Source organism: Ranitomeya variabilis, chromosome 1 (assembly GCF_051348905.1).
Source record: "Ranitomeya variabilis isolate aRanVar5 chromosome 1, aRanVar5.hap1, whole genome shotgun sequence".
In the NCBI taxonomy this organism is placed as follows: Eukaryota; Metazoa; Chordata; class Amphibia; order Anura; family Dendrobatidae; genus Ranitomeya; species Ranitomeya variabilis.
Genome location: NC_135232.1, coordinates 93,441,380 through 93,464,634, shown reverse-complemented (window position 1 = coordinate 93,464,634; position 23,255 = coordinate 93,441,380). Strand labels below are relative to the sequence as shown.

Sequence of the window (23,255 nt, the reverse complement as noted above, 5' to 3'; positions counted from 1 at the left end):
CCCTAGCTTACACAACATTATATAGCAGCATAACACATTTACATTTAAAGAGGTTTACTCACTTAAAGAGATACAAATGCTACACCTCCTACATTCTCCCTCCCTATAACAACGGTCGTCCCCGACCATTCACCAAAACTCTAATATTACAATAATTACTCTGAGCAGAGAGATAAAATGATGTAGAATAACATGACGTGGAAACAGCGCACGAGTGTCCGGTCTCTGAAGAGATGCCTGAAAAACAGTCCTTCCATTGCACCGCTGATGACTCAAGCAGCAACATATAAACAAGCGTATGACCGTTTTGTGAGGTCAACAGTTCTTTAAGGGAGGCGGCCCCCTCCCATTGTGCAAGGCACTGTCCTGTGTGCCAAATGTGCAAATGTGTGCTGCCTGGCCATACAGCACAGTCTGTTGCAGCAGTCACACCCGGTCCATTAGTCCAAGGACCCCTTTTTTTTTCTCTGGAGGTAGAGTTCCTGCTAACCAGCAGAAAGGGCGCAACAAGCGCAACAAAAGTTTAATCAACAGCACAACGTCACTGGCCGTACCGGCCGCATTACTCCTGCTTCTGGGAGTGCTATCAGGGCTCACTCACCCGCAGGGATGCAGACCAATCCCATGAGTTTCTTAGGTGCAACAAGTACAATTTTTATTTAGCAACCAAGTTGTCGCCTTTCAACGGTATGGATCCCATGCCGCTCCATCAGGGTAGTCCCATGCCCTTGATTGGGCGGAAGGGGACTCTGCAGCCACAGAGTCCATAGGCTGCCAGGATGCAGCTGAAGCAGAGCTGGACTGGGCATACCGGGGACCGACCTAGCCTGGTCCGGGCCCGCATATACACTGTGTTCCAAATTATTATGCAAATAATATTTCCTCATATTTTTTCTAAATTACCTATCTGAATTGCAGTCATTGTTATTTTCCAGTCATCTACTATTCTAGTATAATTGCAATGTTTTGGAACAAGCTTCCTATGAAAACAGTATTTTTTAAAAAAAAAATAAACACTCAAAATGCATGTTCCAAATTATTATGCACAGCAGAGTTTTCAAACTTTTTTTTTATTTTGAACAAAAAAATGGTCAATTGTGAAGTTATAAGTAGTGTTGAGCGATACCGTCCGATACTTGAAAGTATCGGTATCGGATAGTATCGGCCGATACCCGAAAAGTATCGGATATCGCCGATACTGATACCCGATACCAATACAAGTCAATCGGACACCAAGTATCGGAAGGTATCCTGATGGTTCCCAGGGTCTGAAGGAGAGGAAACTCTCCTTCAGGCCCTGGGATCCATATTAATGTGTAAAATAAAGAATTAAAATAAAAAATATTGATATACTCACCCGTCCGGAGGCCCCTGCACCTTACCGCTGTTAACCGGCAGCCTGCTTTGCTTAAAATGAGCGCGTTCAGCACCTTCCATGACGTCACGGCTTCTGATTGGTCGCGTGCCGCTCATGTGACCGCCACGCGACCAATCACAAGCCGCGACGTCATTCTCAGGTCCTAAATTCCTAGAATGAGGAGTTTAGGGCCTGAGAATGACGTCGCGCCTTGTGATTGGTCGCGTGGCGGTCACATGAGCGGCACGCGACCAATCAGAAGCCGTGACGTCATGGAAGGTGCTGAACGCACTCATTTTAAGCAAAGCAGGCTGCCGGTTACTACCAGGGCGCGTCAGAGGGTGAGTATATCCCTATTTTTTATTTTAATTCTTTATTTTTTACATGGATATGGATCCCAGGGCCTGAAGGAGAGTTTCCTCTCCTTCAGACCCTGGGAACCATACACTGGGAACTTCCGATTCCGATTCCCGATACCACAAAAGTATCGGATCTCGGTATCGGAATTCCAATACCGCAAGTATCGGCCGATACCCGATACTTGCGGTATCGGAATGCTCAACACTAGTTATAAGCATTATCAGCTTATTACAAAATGAAATCAAACAGTTTTCAAGTGAAAACTTTATTCTAGGTGATGTTATATTTGTACATAGGACCCCTTGTTCGAAAGAAGCTTCTGAACTCTCTCATCCATTGAATTTGTCAGTTTTTTGGATGGTTTCTGCTTCAATTGTTTTGCATGTGGACAGAATACCCTCCCAGAGCTGTTGCTTAGATGTGAACTGCCTCCCGCCATCATAGACACTCCTTTTGATGATGCTCCAGAGGTTCTCAATGGGGTTGAGGTCAGGGGAAGATGGTGGCCACACCATAAGTTTGTCCTCTTTTATGCCAATAGCAGCCAGAGATGCAGATCTGTTTTTTGCAGCATGAGACGGTGCATTATCATGCATGAAAATGATCTTGTTGCGGAAAGCACGGTTCTTCCTCTTGAACCATGGCAGGAAGTGTTGTTTTAGAAACTCCACATACATTATGGAGTTCATCTTTACCCCTTCAGGGATCATAAAGGGGCTGACAATCTCTCTCCCCATGATTCCAGCCCAAAACATTACTCCACCTCCTCCTTGTTGGCGCATTAGCCGTGTTTTCATGGGGTGTCCATCAACCAGCCATCCTCCACTCCATCTATCTGGACCACTGAGCATTGCACGGCACTCATCGGTGAACAAAATAGTTTGGAAGTCGGTCTTCATGTATCGTTTGGCCCACTTGCGCCGTTTCTGCTTGTGTGCAGTGGATAGAGGTGGTCAACAGGATGGCTTACGCACAGCTGCAAACCTCTGAAGGACCCTGCATCTTGTTGTTCTGGGGATGTTGGAGGCACCAGCAGCTTCAAAAACTTGTCTGCTGCTATGACAAGGCATTTTTGCAGCTGCACTTTTAACCTAACGCAATTGCCTATTGGAAAGAGTCCTCAATTTTTCCTTATCAGCACGCACACGTGTGTGCTGGGAATCAGCTACATACTTCTTGATTGTGCGATGATCACGATGAAGTGTCTTGGCAATGTTGATTGTAGTCATGCCTTGACCTAAATACTCCACAATTTGTTGCTTCTCAGCAGCCGACACATCCTTTTTCTTTCCCATTTTGGCAAAAAATGTAGGCTGCTTAATAATGTGGAACAGCCTTCTTAAGTAGTCTTGCCTTTATTTGGACACACTTGCCAAACTAATTTGCACAGGTATCTGCAATTGCTTTCAGTGATATAAAGAGCCCTGACACACATCACCATCAATGAGTTTAAATGACAAACAAAAAAATTCTAAACTTATCACTCCTAAACTCTTTGTGCATAATAATTTGGAACACAGTGTAGTCCTTGGTCATCCTCATCAGAACAGAGGGTCACTGCTACCACATAATAACCCCTGGGGCAATCCTCTTTTATAAAAGATACCCAATCTCCTTCTTTCAGGGGTCTCACAAATTTAATTGAGGCGGCATTCACATGGATTTTTGGTCTTCAGTCCCCGACTCCCGAATGAAGCCGAAACCTCATCCCACCTCCGTATATACAAGCTGGCCGCGAGTACGGCAACCGGCCATAGCACTTTCTCAATGTCAATGCAATTTGGCCCATATTTGTCTCTCTCGCTGCTTCCTTTTTTCAATAACCCCGGCAATCCAGACTGCCTGGGGCAGGGAACCGGGCCTGTTGTGGCCTGATAAGAAGGGCCCAGCGCTGTACTTGTGCCAGACGTGGGCCGGTTCTCTCGCTCCTGACAGCTGCAGGATGGATCAATGGACTCAAGAAAATGAGGGACAGCTCGGCCTGGTGGAGCAGTTGGCCGCGCATAGACCATCCCTATGGGGTCAAAGGCCGGGGTGCACTCACCGCTGTTGACTGCAGTGATCCAGCTGCGCCCGTCCTGCGAATCGTGGATCCCTCTGCGGACACCACAGCGCACTTCGGCTCCCGCTGATGAAGTTCCGGCTGGGCTTTCACTTCCGGTACCAGCTCCTCCAGGGCTGTCGTTGATCCCGGTCCCCACTGCTGTGGTGGGAACCGTTCCTGACAAGGTGGTTCCAGTCCCCGCTGCTGTCCCGACTCCAGAAGGCCAGGCTCCCACTCAGGAAGATGATGAGGCTCCATCTCCCGCCAATGCTCTGACTCCGCGTGACATGGCTTGGGCTCCCATGGACGACGCTCTGACTCCGGCAGCCACCGGAAGCTCTCTTCCACAGGTATCGGGGATGTTTCCACGGCATCGTCTCTTGGTCCCCCGGGTTGGTCCTTCACCATTTCCATTCAATGCGGCCTATGCCCCCACTGAGACAAGTGCAGGAGTGGTGCATCGCTTCCAGTGCTGAGTCTCGAAAATGATACCGCGCAGCTGCACCCAGGGTTTTCTTGTGGGCCCCACCCATTCCAGGGTGGGGTCAATTCTGGCCTCTCCACCCATTTCCTCATAGCATGTGCCAGGGGGCGAGTCCTCCTCCTCCTGCGACGCACTCACCATGGGCGAGGCAAGGGACATGGTGGGACATATTTTCGCACCATTTCTAGGGAGTCACGCCCATGAAGGGTGCTGTCGTTCTCCCTATTGGCGCCAAACTCCACCATCTTCACTGCCACCATCTTTCCCATCACCACGTCTGTCACATTGTGGGTGTTTGACAAGTCCATAAAATCAGTCTCATGCAGTATTTCAAGAGCAATATCAGCCTCACCCAGTATTTCAGCAGTATTCACAATTTCTTCTTCTTGACTTCTTTTGGTTGCATCAATAACATCTTCCACGACATTCCCACGCTGCACAGTTGCGGGATCCTGCCGCACTACGCCAAATGTAAGATGAAGAGCCAAAGCCGTAATTGGGGCTGAGATTAACTGTTCACTCAAGCTCTGGTCCCCCATTATATGTAAACACTGTCCCTTCTGCAGCATACCTTTTGCTTCACCCTCTGCACCATCTGGGTCCCATGGGGCTGGCTGTGATTCCGCTGCTTCTGTTCAATAACAAGAGACAGAGTCCTTTGCCAACTTAACCCCTTTACCCCCAAGGGTGGTTTGCACGTTAAAGGGAACCTGTCACCCCATTTTTTGAAGATGAGCTAAAAATAGCGTTAAATAGGGGCAGAGCTGGGCGTCACATTAGTGTCTTTGTGTGCCTTTATTACCCACCTATGCTGCCGAAATACCTTTGTAAAGTCGCCGTTTTCTGCTGTCACTCACGCTGGTCTGGTCCTATGGGCGTGGTGACAGCGCTGTTTCTCCCCCAGAATCCTGCTCATCATTACGTTGGTGGCGTAGTGGTGTGCGCATGTCCAAAAGGCTAATCCACTGCCCAGGTGATGAAAAACAGCGCGATCTGCGCTATTCAGCCGTTTACCGGTGCGCAGATGGAGCGCTCTGCTGCCCGAGGCTTCAGGAAAATGGCTGCCGCGATCTCCATCTGCGCTCGCGCGGAATCCCGCGGCCATTTTCCTGAAGCCCCAGGCAGCAGAGCGCTCCATCTGCGCATGCGCGGCCACAGGAAAGATGGCCGCGCCTACCGGTAAATGGCTGAATAGCGCAGATCGCGCTGTTTTTCATCACCTGGGCAGTGGATTAGCCTTTTGGACATGCGCACACCACTACGCCACCAACGTAATGATGAGCAGGATTCTGGGGGAGAAACAGCGCTGTCACCACGCCCATAGGACCAGACCAGCGTGAGTGACAGCAGAAAACGGCGACTTTACAAAGGTATTTCGGCAGCATAGGTGGGTAATAAAGGCACACAAAGACACTAATGTAACGCCCAGCTCTGCCCCTATTTAACCCTATTTTTAGCTCATCTTCAAAAAACGGGGTGACAGGTTCCCTTTAATGACCAGGCCAATTTTTACAATTCTGACCACTGTCCCTTTATGAGGTTATAACTCTGGAACGCTTCAACGGATCCCAGTGATTCTGACAATGTTTTCTCGTAACATATTGTACTTCATGATAGTCATAAAATTTATTTGATATTACCTGTGTTTATTTGTGAAAAAAATGGAAATTTGGCGAAAATTTAGAAAATTTTGCAATTTTCCAACTTTGAATTTTTATACAATTAAATCACAGAGATATATCACACAAAATACTTAATAGGTAACATTTTCCACATGTCTACTTTACATCAGCACAATTTTGGAACCAAAATTTTTTTTTGTTAGGGAGTTATAAGGGTTAAAAGTTGACCAGCAATTTCTCATTTTCACAACACCATTTTTTTTAGGGACTACATCTCATTTGAAGTCATTTTGAGGGGTCTATATGATATAAAATACCCAAGTGTGGCACCATTCTGCAACCTGCACCCCTCAAGGTGCACAAAACCACATTCAAGAAGTTTATTAACCCTTCAGGTGTTTCACAGGAATTTTTGGAATGTTTAAATAAAAATGAACATTTAACTTTTTTACACAAAAAATTTACTTCAGCTCCAATTTGTTTTATTTTACCAAGGATAGCAGGAGAAAATGGACCCCAGAAGTTGTTGTACAATTTGTCCTGAGTACGCCAATACCCCATATGTGGGGATAAACCACTGTTTGGGCGCATGGCAGAGCTCGGAAGCGAAGGAGCGCCATTTGACTTTTCAATGCAAAATTGACTGGAATTGAGATGGGACACCATGTTGCGTTTGGAGAGCCCCTGATGTGCCTAAACATTGAAACCCCCCACAAGTGACACCATTTTGGAAAGTAGACCCCCTAAGGAACTTATCTAGATGTGTGGTGAGCACTTTGACCCATTAAGTGATTCACAGAAGTTTATAATGCAGAGCCGTAAAAATAAAAAATCATATTTTTTCACAAAAATGATTTTTTCGCCCCCAATTTTTTATTTTCCCAAGGGTGAGAGAAGAAATTGGACCCCAAAACATGTTATAGTACAATTAGTCCTGAATATGCTGATACCTCATATGTGGTGGTAAACCACTGTTTGGGCGCATGGCAGAGCTCGGAAGGGAAGGAGCGCCATTTGACTTTTCAATGCAAAATTGACTGGAATTGAGATGGGATGCCATGTAGCGTTTGGAGAGCCACTGAGGTGTCTAAACATTGAGACCCCCCACCATTGACACCATTTTGGAAAGTAGACCCCTAAGGAACTCATCTAGAGTGTTTCACTACAGTTTATAATGCAGAGCCGTGAAAATAAAAATTATTTTTTTCCCACAAAAATTATTTTTTAGCCCCCAGTTTTGTATTTTCCCAAGGATAACAGGAGAAATTGGACCCCAAAAGTTGTTGTCCAATTTGTCCTGAGTACGCTGATATGCCATATGTGCGGGGGAACCACCTTTTGGGTGCATGGCAGAGCTCGGAAGGGAAGGAGCGCCATTTGGAATGCAGACTTAGATGGATTGGTCTGCAGGCTTCACGTTGCATTTGCAGAGCCCCTGATGTAACTAAACAGTAGAAACCCCCCATAAGTGACCCTAGATTGGAAACTAGACCCCCCAAGGAACTTATCTAGATGTGTTGTGAGAACTTTGAACCCCCAAGTGTTTCACTACAGTTTATAACGCAGAGCCGTGAAAATAAAAAATCCTTTTTTTTTCCACAAAAATTATTTTTTAGCCCCCAGTTTTGTATTTTCCCATGGGTAACAGGAGAAATTGGACCCCAAAATTTGTTGTCCAATGTGTCCTGAGTACGCTGATACTCCATATGTTGGGGTAAACCCCTGTTTGGGCGCACGGGAGAGCTTGGAAGGGAAGGAGCACTGTTTTACTTTTTCAACGCAAAATTGGCTGGAATTGAGATCGGACGCCATGTCGCGTTTGGAGAGCCCCTGATGTGCCTAAACAGTGGAAACCCCCCAATTATAACTGAAACCCTAATCCAAACACACCCCTAACCCTAATCCCAACGGTAACCCTAACCACACCCCTAACCCTGACACACCCCTAACCCTAATCCCAACCCTATTCCCAACCGTAAATGTAATCCAAACCCTAACCCTAACTTTAGCCTCAACCCTAACTTTAGCCCCAACCCTAACCCTAACTTTAGCCCCAATCTTAACTGTAGCCCTAACCCTAGCCCCAACCCTAACCCTAGCCATAACCCTAGCCCTAACCCTAGCCCTAACCCTAGCCCTAACTCTAGACTTAACCCTAGCCCTAACCCTAACCCTAGCCTTAACTCTAATGGGAAAATGGAAATAAATACATTTTTTAAATTTTTTAATTTTTCCCTAACTAAGAGGGTGATGAAGGGGGGGTTTGATTTACTATTTATAGCGGGTTTTCTAGCGGATTTTTGATTGGCAGCCGTCACACACTAAAAGACGCTTTTTATTGCAAAAAATGTTTTTTGCGTTACCACATTTTGAGAGCTATAATTTTTCCATATTTTGGTCCACAGTCATGTGAGGTCTTGTTTTTTGCAGGACGAGTTGTCGTTTTTATTGGTAACATATTCGGGCACGTGACATTTTTTGATCGCTTTTTATTCCGATTTTTGTGAGGCAGAATGACAAAAAAACAGCTATTCATGAATTTCCTTTGGGGGGGGGCGGTTATACCGTTCCACGTTTGGTAAAATGGATAATGCAGTATTATTCTTCGGGTCAGTACGATTACAGCGATACCTCATTTATATATTTTTTTATGTTTTGGCGCTTTTATACGTTGCATCGCCTTTATTCTGAGGACTATAACTTTTTTATTTTTTCGCTGATGATGCTGTATGTTGGCTCGTTTTTTGTGGGACAAGATGACGTTTTCAGAGGTACCATGGTTATTTATTTCCGTCTTTTTGATCGCATGCTATTCCACTTTTTGTTCGGTGGTATAATAAAGGGATGTTTTTTGCCTCGTTTTTTTTTTTTTACGGTGTTCACTGAAGGGGTTAACTAGTGGGACAGTTTTATAGGTCGGGTCATTACGGACGCAGCGATTCTAAATATGTGCACTTTTATTGTTTTTTTTTTATTTAGATAAAGGAATGTATTTATTGGAACAATATATATATATTTTTTATTATTATTTTATTTAGTTTTTTTTTTTTTTATTTACACATGTAATTTTTTTTTTTTTTACTTTGCCCCAGGGGGGTGCATCACAGTAAAGTGACAGATCGCTGATCTGACACTTTGCTGTGCACGGTGTTAGATCAGCGATCTGACGTGCACTGCAGGAGGCTTCCGGCGCCTGCTCTGAGCAGGCGCTGTGAAGCCACCTCCCTCCAGGACCCAGATGCAGCCCCGCGGCCATTTTGGATCCGGGGCTTGCAGGGAGCAGACGCTCGGTACAAGGTGAGCACATCGCCTTGTACCGATCGTCTCAGGGAAGCCCGCAGGGAGCCGCCTCCCTGCGCGATGCTTCCCTATACCGCCGGAACACTTCGATCATGTTTGATCGCAGTGTGCCGAGGGTTAATGTGCCGGGCGCGGTCCGTGACCGCTCCTGGCACATAGTGCCGGATGTCAGCTGCGATAGTCAGCTGACACCCGGCAGCGATCGGCCGCGCTCCCCCCGTGAGCGCGGCTGATCGCGCTGGACGTACTATTCCATCCTTGGGAAGTAGGTCCCACCCCTCATGGATGGAATAGTACGTCCAATGGCAGAAAAGGGTTAAAACGTAGAACTTTACTATTAGATTTTCTCAGCACATTCCAGTCAGTTACAGCATTAGCATCAGGTTCCAAGCAGTTCACATTCATCGCTTTCCCTACGCTTTCCTCTATGTCCTGCAGTACATTAAGGGGACCTATAGCCTCTTGCGATAATGCAGCACCCTCCCTGTGCGAGCACAATACACCTTATTATTCCTCCGTCCGTTTCACCCCGGTACGAAAGGCATCAGCCCAAGCAATGAGTGGCCACATGGCGAGCGACCTGTGTCCCTGTACTGATTTAGGATCGCTTCTTGACTTCTGTTCTGAACCAGGGAAAGCACTGCAGTCTCAGCTGTACCCTCTGTCCGTCTGCACCCTGTATGGATGGGCACTTCACTTAAGGTTATGGGGCTGTTCCTGTGCAGTCTCGGGCATTAAGCCCCACGAGACTATCTTGGCATTGCAGCCCTCCTGAGCTATTCAGCTCCCAGTCTCTAACTAACTACAAAACAGGAAGACACTATATTTATGAAAGACAGCCCCGCCTACCAAACTAAGTACAAAGTGGAGCCCGGTATAGTGTCCTACAATAGGTTGTACACTTGTCCTACCTTACACAACATTATATAGCAGCATAACACATTTACAATTAAAGGGGTTTACTCACTTAAAGGGATAGAATTGCTACACCTCCTACAGTTACTCACAGGTTAAGTACGCAGAGCACCCAAAAAACAAGCCCCCACAAAATCCACTTGGTAAAGACCATTAAACTAGCACCAAACAAAAAAAACCAAATCTCAGGAACCGTATGATGAGTTTTAAAAACAAACAGAAAAATGGAATACTCAATCAATTAGCAGGAATACAACAAGAGCAAAAGCTAACCATTTTGGACCTGGCAGTAGGTTCTCATTAACCACAATCACGGGGATTCTTTACTGTAAGAGCAGTGAAACTGCGGAACTCTCAACCACACAATGTTTTTATGGTTGATTCACTAAAGTTAAATGATGGACTAGATGTCTTTCCTGAAATATACGTATAATATTAGAGGTTATATACCACTCATGTTATGGGACGTTCATCCCAGGAACTCCATGTATTGAGACAGGACCGCCCCCTGACGAAGCTGACGCGAAACGCGCGTTGGGGCAACGGTGCTGTCCAGGTCTGACGCCAATTTTGTGGTAAGAGCATGGGGATGGGTTTGAAGATATAGCTATTTGGGTGCTAGCCTGTGTACAGGGCTGCACGGTGCTTTTTCTATACGACCCAACACTTTTCCCTTTGACTCTGTACCCTTGTATATATTTTGCATTATGCATATGATTTTTTGTATATATATGGCGTTGGCAACGGACAGCACCGGTTGTTTGGTCTGTGCTACCCACCTCATTTGAATTTATATACTATGTGTCTTTAAGTGTTGTGAAATGTTTGCCTTGTCATCTGTGTTATTTATTTAATAAAATTTGGTATATTTTTCTGGACATGTACTCCAATTCTTTTTGGTTCTTTATTGAGACAGGAAGGAATTTTTCCTTAATTTGTTGCAATTAGTATCTGCCTTCTGTGGTTTTTGCCTTTGCCTGGTTTAACATCTTAGAGTATAGGTTTATTTGGATGGATCTGTGTTTTTTATTAACCTTAACAAATATGAAACTATGATGTAAAGCAGAACAAACAATCTATGTAATTATACAGGATGAGATGTTGGAGATGGATTTTACTCCAAGACAAGAGATGTTCCAGGTATTTTCTGACACAGGCACATCAGCCTGTCACTTAAAGGGATTGTCCATTCTATTTTTTTTTTTTAACAAATGTGTTGAGGAATTGATTTTGTATCATGATTTTGTATCACTAACTAATGTAAAAACATTACAGATTATCCTCTTGGACTTCTTAGTGCTGGCTTTCTCATAGACTGCAGAGAGCTCTTGTTCTCAAAATGGTTGTTGATAGAGGAGCATGTGACTAGACCTTTGCATCAGCCTCCGCCAATTGAAAAATAGTTTTCCCATATGTAATGTTTTTCTATTGGAGGAGGCAGATGGACAGGTCTGGTCACATGCTCCTCCATCAGTAGACAGTTTGAAAACAGGGATGGATCATTCATCAATGTTAAAGTGTTTGAGAATCCCCAGAGATCATAAGTAGAGATGGGCAAACCCAAACAGTAAAGTTCGATGTCCGTACTGAACATCTACTGTTTGGGAGCGGATACCGAACACGGACTTCACCAGGAAGTCCGTGCTACTATTCGGGTTCAGCAGTAAGATCATCACCGCCGGTCAGACAGCCGCGATTCCCATAATGTCATTTGAGCCCGCAGCTATGATCGGAAGTATAAAGTTTACCTCCGGTCATTGGTGTCGGCTGATAGGACTACTATCACTAATAACAGTGAGAGCAGGAGCGGCTGATGGGAGTATTCATCAGCTGCACCGGTGCTGTATATAAATAATTTAAAAAACGATGTGGATTCTCCTGTATTTTTGAGAACCAGCCAGGCAAAACTCACTCAGCTGTCAGCTTCAGCAAGACTGATTATCAAGAATACAGGGGTCTCCACTTCGATTTTTTTAAATTATTTAAATAAGTAATTAAAAAACCCACATGGGGCTCCCCTATTTTTGACAACCAGCCAACTTAAAGCAGAGAGCTGGGGGTTGGTATTCTCAGGCTGGTAAGGGACCAAGGATATTGGTACCCCCAGCCTAAAAATAGCAGCCCATAGCCACCCAGAAAAGGTGCATCTATTAGATGCGCCAATTCTGGTGCTTTGCTCGGCTCAAACTGTAGCGGTGGCTAGTGAGGTTCATATATGTGGGGTTGATGTCAACTTTGTATTTTCAGGTGACATCAAGCCCACGGATTAGTAATGGAGAGGCATCTATAAGACACCTATCCATTACTAATCCTAGTTATTTTGTAAATAAACACACAGCACCCATCACCCGCTCTTGCTCTCACTGTTATTAGCGGCAGCAGGCATTGGCTAATGGGAGCAGTAGTCCTGTCAACTGACACCAGTGACCAGAGGTAAACATTATACCTCCGATCACAGCTGTACACTCACGCTGTCTTTTGACAGCATGGGAACCGCGGCTGTTTGACTCATGCACGTGACAGCGTGGCAAACACTGGATGTTCGGGTCACCATTCAAGTTAATAAGGTTCGGGTCCAGGTACTGTCCTGGTACCCGAACGCTCCAGACCCGAACATCTAGGTGTCTGGCCATCTCTGATCATAACTATTGTAAAACTAATTACAGCAAGTGTGTGACTTTATAAAGGCAAGAAGTTTTTGTTTTTGGATAAGTTTTTAGATTGTACAGAAAAAAAATAATGTAAAGTCTGATTCTGAGGATTTTGGTTGCTGTATGAATAAATAGAATAGATTTGTAGGTGAAAGTATTATTCATATTGGATATTGTTTTACTGGCTGTGGGACAGCGGTCTGGCTCCTTGTTGGGCTCCTTTTCTATTCCAGGAAGCCTTACATTAATTGACATACTAATATACCGAAGAAGCTGAGGTGGAAATATTTTCAGGAAACTGATCTTTACAATTAGATAAATGTTGTATCAAAAAATTCAGATTCATTAAGATGTGTATATTAAATGAAACTGTTCTGCAGCTCCCTGCACAACTGACGGTAATACTTCTATTATAAAGCTTGAAGAATACATCACAAAAGGCACCACTTGGTAAGAAGGGCTCACCCTCACCCCTTCTTGCATGCTCACCCATGGTTAGGTCACAGGGCATGTCACATAAGTTATTCCCAATTCAGAAATGTATCACCTATCGCTAGGATAGGTGATATTTTCTGATCACTATTGCCCGACCACTGTGCCCCCCACCAAGAATTGGACACTGAAACTCCAGTTCTGAATGAAGTGGTGGCCTCTCATGTACACCATTCATTGTCGGTTACTGCTGTAGACAGCCAAGTATATTGCAGTTAACAGGGTTATCCAGGCCTATTTTTTTTTTTACTATGGACCTAAAAATTGACAGGCAATTAGTTGCTAACTATTTGCCTGCTGTGCCCGTCACCGATCTCTGCCAGCATAGAGTGGTCATAGATGTCACATCAACAAAGCAGTGGCTTTTCTTTCGCTCTAGTCTGTTGACTGTGCATGACTGATGACATCATGTTGACTGAGAGCCGACTTTCGGCTGCCTAACTGCAGGGAGCAGGCTGTCAATTGGCATGACATCAACAGTAACACCTCGTTGAGATAGCAGCCCAGAAGACAGAGAATATCATGGCTTGGTTTGAGGAGAAGTGGTGACCTATTGCTCTTTTCCTTCCCTTTCCAAATCAGATTGTTCATATTGTCTTTATTTATCCTTGTTGGTTTGCACCTCTTCAGGTGTTTTACATTTTCCCATTTTGGTTTGCCTTATCAAGTTTTGGGTGGAGCTTTATATATTATCTCTTCACTGCACTTCCTTGCTGGCTATACTTCAAGGTGGATTTGTGCTAAGGAGTTCCAGTCCTTTAGTGAAAGGATTTACCCTATTAGACTAAAACCACTTATATTCTTGCTGTGTGTCTGATTGTCTACCTTCCCAGCACCTTTTCCTTTCACCACTGTTCGGTTTCTGGAAGGTTATTGTAGCTTCATTTATTTTTTTGTTCTGCTTACTATTTCCTCTCTCCCATTTTATGACCAGTCTTTAAGTTTCTCACTCTGAGTCTTCATGTCCACATGCATACCTTCCTCTCTCCTTGTCGGCAGTGTGTTGCGGCCTCCCCGCTGGTTCCTCAGTAGGCATCAGAAACCCGACGACCTTTTATTGAGTCAGGGCCTAGGTGGTTTTTATTTGTGCGGCGAGATATTGACCAGTCTGTATAGAGACCAGCTGGGTGTAGGTGCCTCTTCTTTCGGTAGTAAGTCTTCCTTAATCCCTTAAACTGTGTGTGAGTGTGTTACGTGCATAGCAGACAACTGATCTTTTGACGTGGAGCAGCAGAATCACCATTAAGGAGTGGTCGGTCACCTCTCTGAGCCAGTTCTGAGTAGAAAATATCAGGTAGTTGACACTGTTACAATGACCTGTCTCTTAATTTTTAGATCCCGAGTAAAAAAATAGTCCTAAACAACCCCCTTAACAGTCCCAAGTTAAAATAACCCTTCAACATGTGAAAGAAGCTGTGCTTATGAGGCTGTTGGTTTTGAGTCAGGAGAACATCTGCCAGTCCAATCGCTGTGTTCTGTACTCAGACCTTGAAAGTCAGATGTGTGAAAATGGCCTTGAGATTTTTAATCACGACAAAATTGTTTATCTTTTTTGTTTATCACCATGAAATTTAACATTAGATGGACATTTACTGTATATACATTTTTTTCCACCAACCAATTATATATGGATCTACTTCAAACATTACTCTGTACATTACCGTATTATAGTGTCCTTTGTTAGCATAGACTTCACTCCAGCTTGGTAGTTTCTGTGATTCAGATTATGATAAATGAAAACAGAAGAAATACACAGGCATGTGATTACCAGCCATCTTCAGGGGCTTGCCGGAGTGTTCGTATATTTATGTACACTGTATGGATTTAGGCATTCTTTACATAAATGTAGATGTTTCATACATAATGGCAAATAGTAGAATTCACAGTTGTATAATGAGTAGAAGATACTCCCTGTATCCCTCAGCTTAGTCTCATCTTTCATCAGCTTCTTTGTTCCAGTTCTCACCAAACCCTAACTTTGAGATTTAGTAGACATAAAGATATTAACTCCTTCCTTACCCTAACACCTTTACATTACTATACTATAATGATTTCACGGAAACAATATGTAATTCACTGAAAACTTCTTTTATAGATTGTATGATTTCTTCATGAATACTCTCATTGTCTGCTGGTTACATAAGGCATTATCTGAGAATGTACACTGAAATTAAATTGACAGTTTCAATCATAATCACAATGGCCTTGAGGAAAAAAAAAGAGTAAAAGCATTGAACAGCCTTCAGATGTATTTATCTACATGATATTCTATTGAATATTTTTATACAATCTTTATCATAGCATAGTCCAGGGATCAGAAACCTGGGGCACTCCAGCTGTGGCTTAACCTACAACTTCTAACATGTCCTGAAAACCGCCTGGCCAGGGTAGAACTGTCCGGGAATGCAAGGAGTTGTAGTTTCACAAGAGCAGGAGTGCAGAAAATTAAAGGGAATCTGTCACCCCAAAATTCACCTATAAGCTAAGGCCACCGCCATTAGGGGCTTATCTACAGCATTCCGTAATGCTGTAGATAAGCCCCCGATGTAACCTGAAAGATAAGAAAAGCAAGTTAGATTATACTCACCCAGGGGCGGTCCCGATGCGGTCCGGTCCAATTGGCGTCGCTGTCCAAGTCCAGCGCCTCCAATCTTCATGCGATGACATCCTCTTCCTTGCTTCTGTCGCAGCTCCTGCGCAGGTGTACTGATTTGCCCTGTTGAGGCTCTCCATTTCCTGCGTGCATGCCCGCATCCTGTTGCTGCAATGTCTCAAGGTAGTAGTATGTAGCCAAATTTGGCACAACTTTTTACTAGAGTTACCTTGTGTGTTATCTTAAGGTGCAGCATTCCAGTACCCTGGAAATTCAGTCATAGCATTATTAGTTAGTGTTATATTTGTTACTCTTTATGTGACTGTACTGATATTAGGCTGGCCTTTTTTATGGCACCGCTGCTTCAGGTATTGCGGGCTTTGCTGCAGTGATCCCATTTTTTTGTGCTGTCTTACAGCGCACTTTTCTATTACATCTTATGCGCTGCTCTTTTAGCTGTTACTACTCACTTTCCATTGTTGTCTCTTGTGTATAATCTTATTATAAGAACTAGTTTTTTCTAATAAACTTTATATTTATGCTTACTCCCGTCTGGTATGGATTTTGTGTATTATCACATCGATTTGTTATAATTTGTAGTTACATTATTGATCCATTACTGTTTGGTCTTTTTTTCGGTTTATATCCCTGGTGATCTATTCCCTAGGTTGGAAGAGTTGGGGTCCTTTTAGACTGACCGATCAGAAGCACTATGAAACCATCGGTTGGTAAACTTTTACCAATCGGCAGTCATTTGAATTCCTGTTTACACAGACAGACCAAAGCAAACGATGCACAGAGCGATCTATATTAGAGCCTATATTATGCACAGAGGCGGCCTTCGTTATTGACAGTGTGAGTTGCAGAGAGCAATGACTTTTTATGCTGCGTAAAAGATCATTTTGCTCAATGAATGAATGTTTTTCTGGTTTATAAGGTGATTGAAAGCCTGGTTACAAAGCACAATTATTCCTAGGAACCCCCATTCCCAGTAATCATGCAGTGTAAATACAGCCCAAGGCGACGTTGTATGTGCAGTATTTGGTGAGTATTTTACATCAGTATTTGTAAGCCAAAACCAGAAGCGGAACAATCAGAGGAAAAATATAATAGAAACTCGTCCCCAATTCTGTATTTATCACGCACTCCTGGTTTTTGCTTACAAATACTGATGTAAAATACTGACCAAATACTTAATATTTTAATGTGACCTTAAAATGGTGAAGGTCCCAGTGTTGTGGTTATAATGTCCAAAAAAATGCTTCTATAAAGCTACAGCAATCACAAAAATTCCGTCTATAAATAAGGACTCATTCAGATGTCCATGTTTTCTCACATGAGTAAAGTGATTTTAGTTTCATCAGTGATTTGGTTCATAGTTTCATCAGATTTTTCTCAGATAAGAAACAAACTAACAAAAAAAAGTTTCTTCGCTTTCTCGCATCTAGCAGTCCCTGTAAAACAAACAGATGGCATTCGAGCGTGGTCCAATTTTTTCACTGACCCACAGACTTACATTTCTGGTTTTGTTCCGACACTTGGATCAATGTCAGACATTTCTTTATGATCAGGGCTGGGACAACGGGTAGACAGGGTAGGCACCTGCCTAAGGCGCTACTGTGGCACCCCAGTGTCCTGGTCGTCACAGTAGTATTGTTTTCCTCACGGGGAGAGTAATGTTACATTTGGAAGCGATGAAGGATGTCTTTTATCAGGTAACCACCATGCATACAACATGTTCACACTCCAGGCCAGAAGGGGGAGCTCTAAGCCTAGTTTAGGGTGAACTCCGATATAAATAGATTCTGATCTGGAGGGAAAGGAGTTCAGTTCAGTTGGGAAAGTGCCAGGAAGCAGACTGGAGCAGTCTGAGGCAGGAAGAACTTACAAAGGGGCCGTGTAGTCTGACGTACTACAGCTCCTAAAGGAAAGAGACATACAGAAAGCCGGACATCGTTCAGTGAGCGTGCAGGAGAGCGAAGCACAGGAGAGTAACATCAGGGGAGACCAGCCCCGAGCAGGCTGCCTCCCTCTGAGGCACAGATAACCGGTAGCCGGACCACCGAGGTTGTAAGGAACTCTACGACTTACATCAGAGGCCAGCAGGACAGCTGAACTGCAAGTTGCCTGTCCGCCACACACACCTGAGACACAGTAACACATAGAGCCCGGGGCATGCTAGAGTCCCTGTAAAAAGGCTCGAGTTACCTGTCATGCAGGTATTTTCCTATCCTATATGGGGGACAGAGAGAAGAACTGTGAGGACCTTATCTGAAGCCATAGGCAGTAAGGGACTACAACACCATGGCACTAGAGGAAGGCTTTTAACTCCATCTGGTAAAGGGGACTCTGGATTCGCTTCCAAGCCAGCCGGACCCTGCCTGCCCTGTGATGTGGTACCCTGGACTGTGGCTGCCTGAAGTCTTCAGTAAACCAGGTAAAGAGACTGCAAACCTGTGTCCTTGTTCTTTACTGCACCATTCACCATCTTCCATCTACACACCGGGAGCCCTGGGGATATACTTCTCCTGTGGGAAGTTATACCATCTATCTGCCATAACATCACCCCAGGGGACCCCTTAAAGCAGCGTCGGTCCACACTGACCGAATACCACAGGTGGCATCACGAACATAAACTTTATTCACCAAATCCCTTTTAAAGACTTTCCCCTTTTACATGGGCCCCCAGGGCCATGGACCAGGTCTCCACCATGACATCCCCCTGTGAACACCGGACCCGGTACCCCACGGCCCTGGTGGGCGACTCACTACCTCCTCCCTACCTGAGGGGGGCGCAGGCATGGAGGTGAGCGATGTCAGTCACTGACGCCGCTCACCCCTCTCTCTGTCCTGCTCCCCGACCATCACTTCCTCCCTGCTCTTAATTGCATTTGCGTCTATCTCCCATGCTCTGCTGGGATATCCAGCAAGACACATGCCACTTTTGACCTGCACCTTGTTGGAGAAGTCACACGCAGGGGACGTTGGATGGCGTGATGCAGTGAAGTCATCGTGCCATCCAGCATTCACTGCTGCACAGCACAGAGGAGATGGTCGACCGGGATTAGGTATGAGATTTATTTTTATTCTTATATTACTGTGCAGGGGGGCATAACATGAAGGGAGGGTAGATGCTGATGGGGGGAATAAAATTAGAGGAGTGGATGTGCTGATGGGGGAATAAAATGAGAGGAGGGGCTGTGCTGATGGGGGGTATAAAATAAGATGAGGGGCTGTGCTAACAGGGGGGATAAAATGAGATGATGGCTGTGCTAATGAGGGGGAATAAAATTAGGTGAGGGGCTGTGCAGAGGGAGGAATAAACTGAGGGGTTGTATAGATGGGGAAAATAAATTTACAAGCTGTGCAGATGGGGTTGAATAAGATGAGTGGCTATGCAGCCTGTGTGAGCACAAAATCACCAGGACGTATCTGCAGCACCCCCAGGTAACCGGTTGCTGCAGTGTTGTTGCCTTCCCTTCGGGGAGGGTGATGTCACGCTTGGAGGCAAAGGGGATCCTATCAGGAAAGGCATTCACAATCTGAATCTAGGCCAAGAGGGGGAGCTCAGGACCCGGATTCAGGGGAGCATCCTTACACTTTATGTATCCTGGTCTGGAGGAGGAGCCAGTCAGTCTCAGGGAGTCTGAGAGAGACAGTGGAGGGAGACAGCAGGTCTCCAGTAGCTGAAGGACGTCTGGAGCAGACGTGGAGGTCAAGCAGCCATGAGGGAGCTGCTACCCCTGGAAAGAGAAGCAGAAGTAGAGTTGAATTGTGGAGGAGCTTAGAGGAAAGCATAGAGGAGGAAAGAGCTCAGGAGAGGAACAGCAGAAGGACACCTTCAGAGTCAGAGCGCAGAAGCCGGGTACCGGTAGCTAGAGGTCGTGTTGTTCTCCAGGATGAGCGACAGAATCGGAGGGCAAAGCACTATATGTCAATTGCCCGTAACAAGTCTGAGGTGAAGAAGTGACTGTGAGAGCCGGGTCATCTAAAAGATCTTAGAAACAGGCTCAAACTGCCTATCGTACAGACATCTGTCTTAGGACAGGAGAGAGGGGACTTGCACTGAGCTTCAAGCAGCAGAGACCTAATTAACTAAACGGCGCTAGCAGGAAAGGCTAACGGACCTCATCTGGTAAAGGGATCTCTTATTGCCTCCAAGCCGGCAGGACCACAGCTACCCTGTACTTGGTACCCTGGCCTGAGGACTACTACTACCATCAGTAAACCAGGTAAAGACTTGCAAACCTGTGTCCTCGTTCTTTGTGCATTTATCGGCTTACACCATCTTGCCACACACCTGGGAAGCCCTGGGGAACCCGCTTCACCTGTGGGAAGCGTTACCATCTTGCTGCAACATCACCCCAGAGGACCCCTTTAAGCAGCGTCGGTCTCTACTGACCGAACACCACAGGTGGCGTCGCGAACATAGACATTACAAATCCCCTTAAAGACCTTTCCCTTTAATTGGACGCCCAGGGCCACGGACCAGGTCGCAGCCACTGAGACATCCCCTTTAAGACTAGGTATCCCGCTTCCCAGCCAGGGCGCTCCATATCCTTCTGTCCCAGGTCAATAAGGTCCAGGTTACAGAGACTTATGGATATGTCCAAGATGGGAAAGGGGTTAAAGAGTAATCATTATTTTTTTTCCATAAATAAATAGTGCACATGAAAATAAGACACTTGGAATATATCTCATCAGAGAAATCCGCTTGTTTCTCCTCCTTGAGTGATCTTTTATTCTCAAAATTCTCACTTTACGTGAAAATCTGTTTTCAATGAAGACAGATTTTCCCATTATTGACATAGGAGATGACGGTTGGGGCTCATAACGTTCTATGGAGAACCATAACTGTTGTTTCAGAGGAATTTGCAACAGAATGTATATGTCTGCCTCTACCTCCTCCATTCCCTCCATAGAATCATATAAGTACTAACTATTATCTCTTATCTCAGTAATGGAAAAATCTGTCTACATTGAATATAGATTTTACTAATGAATTGAGACTAAAAGATCAGACTAGCAGGTGAAAGAAGCAAATTTTGCTGATAAGGTGTATTTCAAGGTTGTTTATTTTTAAGTGTACTAATAACTTTCAGAGATAGAACACATTCTCATTATAGTCCATGGAGCTGTGTTTTTGCTGACAGTGTTCTCAGAAAAACACTAGAGACATGTATGTTTTAGATCCATGTGTAGCGCAGCGTGGGGCAGTAGCCGCGGACAAGGCACTGGTCTTCTCCTGCGAAACCCTGGCTCACTACATGAAATAGTGGGCCCTAGCTGGATGCTAGTGTTGGTGTTGTGGGGGCCTTGCGCCGCTGCAAGCCGCCTGCGGCCAATAGTGTTGGCCAGCCACAACCATAGGTTTCAACGTCTAATAAAGGAAACTCCCATTGTAAAACATAGTCTTTACTGAACAATGACTGTAAGGGTTATGTACAAGGGATAGCGGGTACAGACTCGTATAAATGCTTACTTCACATTGAAAAGCATTTTCAAGCACAACGTTTCCTTCCACTGTAGTCTACTAGAGGGCCGGTAGAGCACACTATTTCACCCTACTTCATCACAGCCTAAGTTGTCACCACAGTCCTGTTCAGCAAGTCCCTTTACCTGCTCAGCAGTTAAAATCAGAGTTTCTCGTGACATATTGTCCTATTCAAGGACTTCTTTAAGGTGAAAGGCCACTCTATCCCGTCTTCAGTCAGATGCAGGTTGCGCTACTCCCTTGTCCCTTAGTTTCCTTTCTTGTAGTTTACCCAATGGCAGAACTGCTCACAGACACTCCCTACTCCTTCTTGAACTTGTTCCTATCTAACTATCTACAGGAAGCAGTCACTTGTCCTAACACTATGCCCCTCCCACTATGGGCTAGTCCCAATAATTAACTATATCCTTACCCAAATGTCACTATCTATCTACAGTTACTATCTATGTTACCTATCTTACGTACTAAGTCCTAACCTATGTCTCAATCTATACTGTACATTATGTCCTACACTTATGCATTATACAGGCAAACTTCACATGACACAATATGTACAAAAGACGCATAACACTATACACACAACACAATTGGTGTCTTCAAGGGTAGGAACATGGCAGTCCAGTCCACACCTCTACGCATGGACCAAATTCTCACATTAACATCAATGGGTCCTTGCAAAAAAAAAACATTCAGCACATGGATTCCAGCTGTGTCTCATCTGAGAGTTCTCCTTGTTTTTACTGTTTGGAGATTTTTTGCATACGAGAAAAACAAATGCCACACTGATGGTCAAAACAGAAACAAAGTCCAAAAATGCGTGAAAATCTGATCCAGCACAGAATGACGTGTGATTGAGTCCTTAAAATATTTTCTGGAAACATTGGCTTCTAATTTATTTAGCATTTGCAAGTCATCATAAAAAATATTACTATACTTTTAAACTTTTGTCTTCTACTATAAAGAAAATCATTAAAATGTACCAATATCTTACACTACAGAAACTATGGTGAAACAAAAGCATCAACATTGATAAAACACAGTTTTTTTCCTCATAAAAATGGGATAAATTAAAATAAAAATACTTAAAACATAAATCGTAGTGAACCGTCATTTGCAAATCTTACCATAATAGTAATGGTTCAAAATGGTCATTTAAAATAATTAATTTGACAAAATAAACTTTTTAATTTCTTCATAGTTTAGTTTTACATTTAATAAAAAAATATTTATAACTTAAAATTTTTTTTTTAATAGATCCAACATTCACTCAAATCTTACCTCAGGGACAACATATAATCATGTTTATATGGAAAGTAGTTGCCAGGCTCATTGCAGCAATATTTTAAGTCAACGAATCCACAGCAGTAAATCAGATCTATGGTGTCATCCTTCCTTGGACATCCAAAACTATTCACCAACGTGTTATTGGAGGTGTAGTAGCTGGTGCAAGTCTCCGGCAGGTGTCTGGTCATCCTGAGAGGACTCTTGTCTTCAGTGATACGATGAATCGCAGACCCTCAGTCACGCTGGCCGCTCACATCACCCTGATCCTTTTTCTTGCTCTGAATTCACTGAATAAGTCTTGCAGTTATTATAGCATTAAATTAAATTTATAGTAAATGAAAAGCATGCCGGCATTGCGAGTAAATCTTGAAAAATAGCTTGTTGGTGCCATCTGCTGTAAGGTTTGTCTTCCTTTGCTCCTGTGCATGGAACATAATTTTTTTTTGGGGGAAAGAGGAGTTCAACACTATAAAATATATATAAAATATAGTTGTAAGTCAAAACCTGACTTTTTACTTTCAAAAATATAGACTCATCACTAAACTAGATGGCTTGTGTAAATGTCTTTTTGAGAGCCTGTCATCCCAAACTGACAGAAAACGGCAAGCACATAGCCTTACGAGGAATATAGAGCCAATAAAAATTGAACCTTTAGTGCT

General features: G+C 44.2%; 1 protein-coding gene across 1 annotated transcript in view; it reads right to left on the bottom strand.

Moving 5' to 3' along the window:
* SHISAL2B (shisa like 2B) overlaps positions 1-22,876 on the bottom strand; it is a 192,621-nt gene extending 169,745 nt beyond the window's left edge. The window contains exon 1 of the mRNA XM_077286100.1: positions 22,591-22,876. Within this exon, the coding sequence (XP_077142215.1) occupies positions 22,591-22,784 (194 nt within the window). The 5' untranslated portion in view covers positions 22,785-22,876. The remainder of the gene's footprint in view (positions 1-22,590) is intronic.
* Between the last annotated feature and the right edge of the window lie 379 nt (positions 22,877-23,255).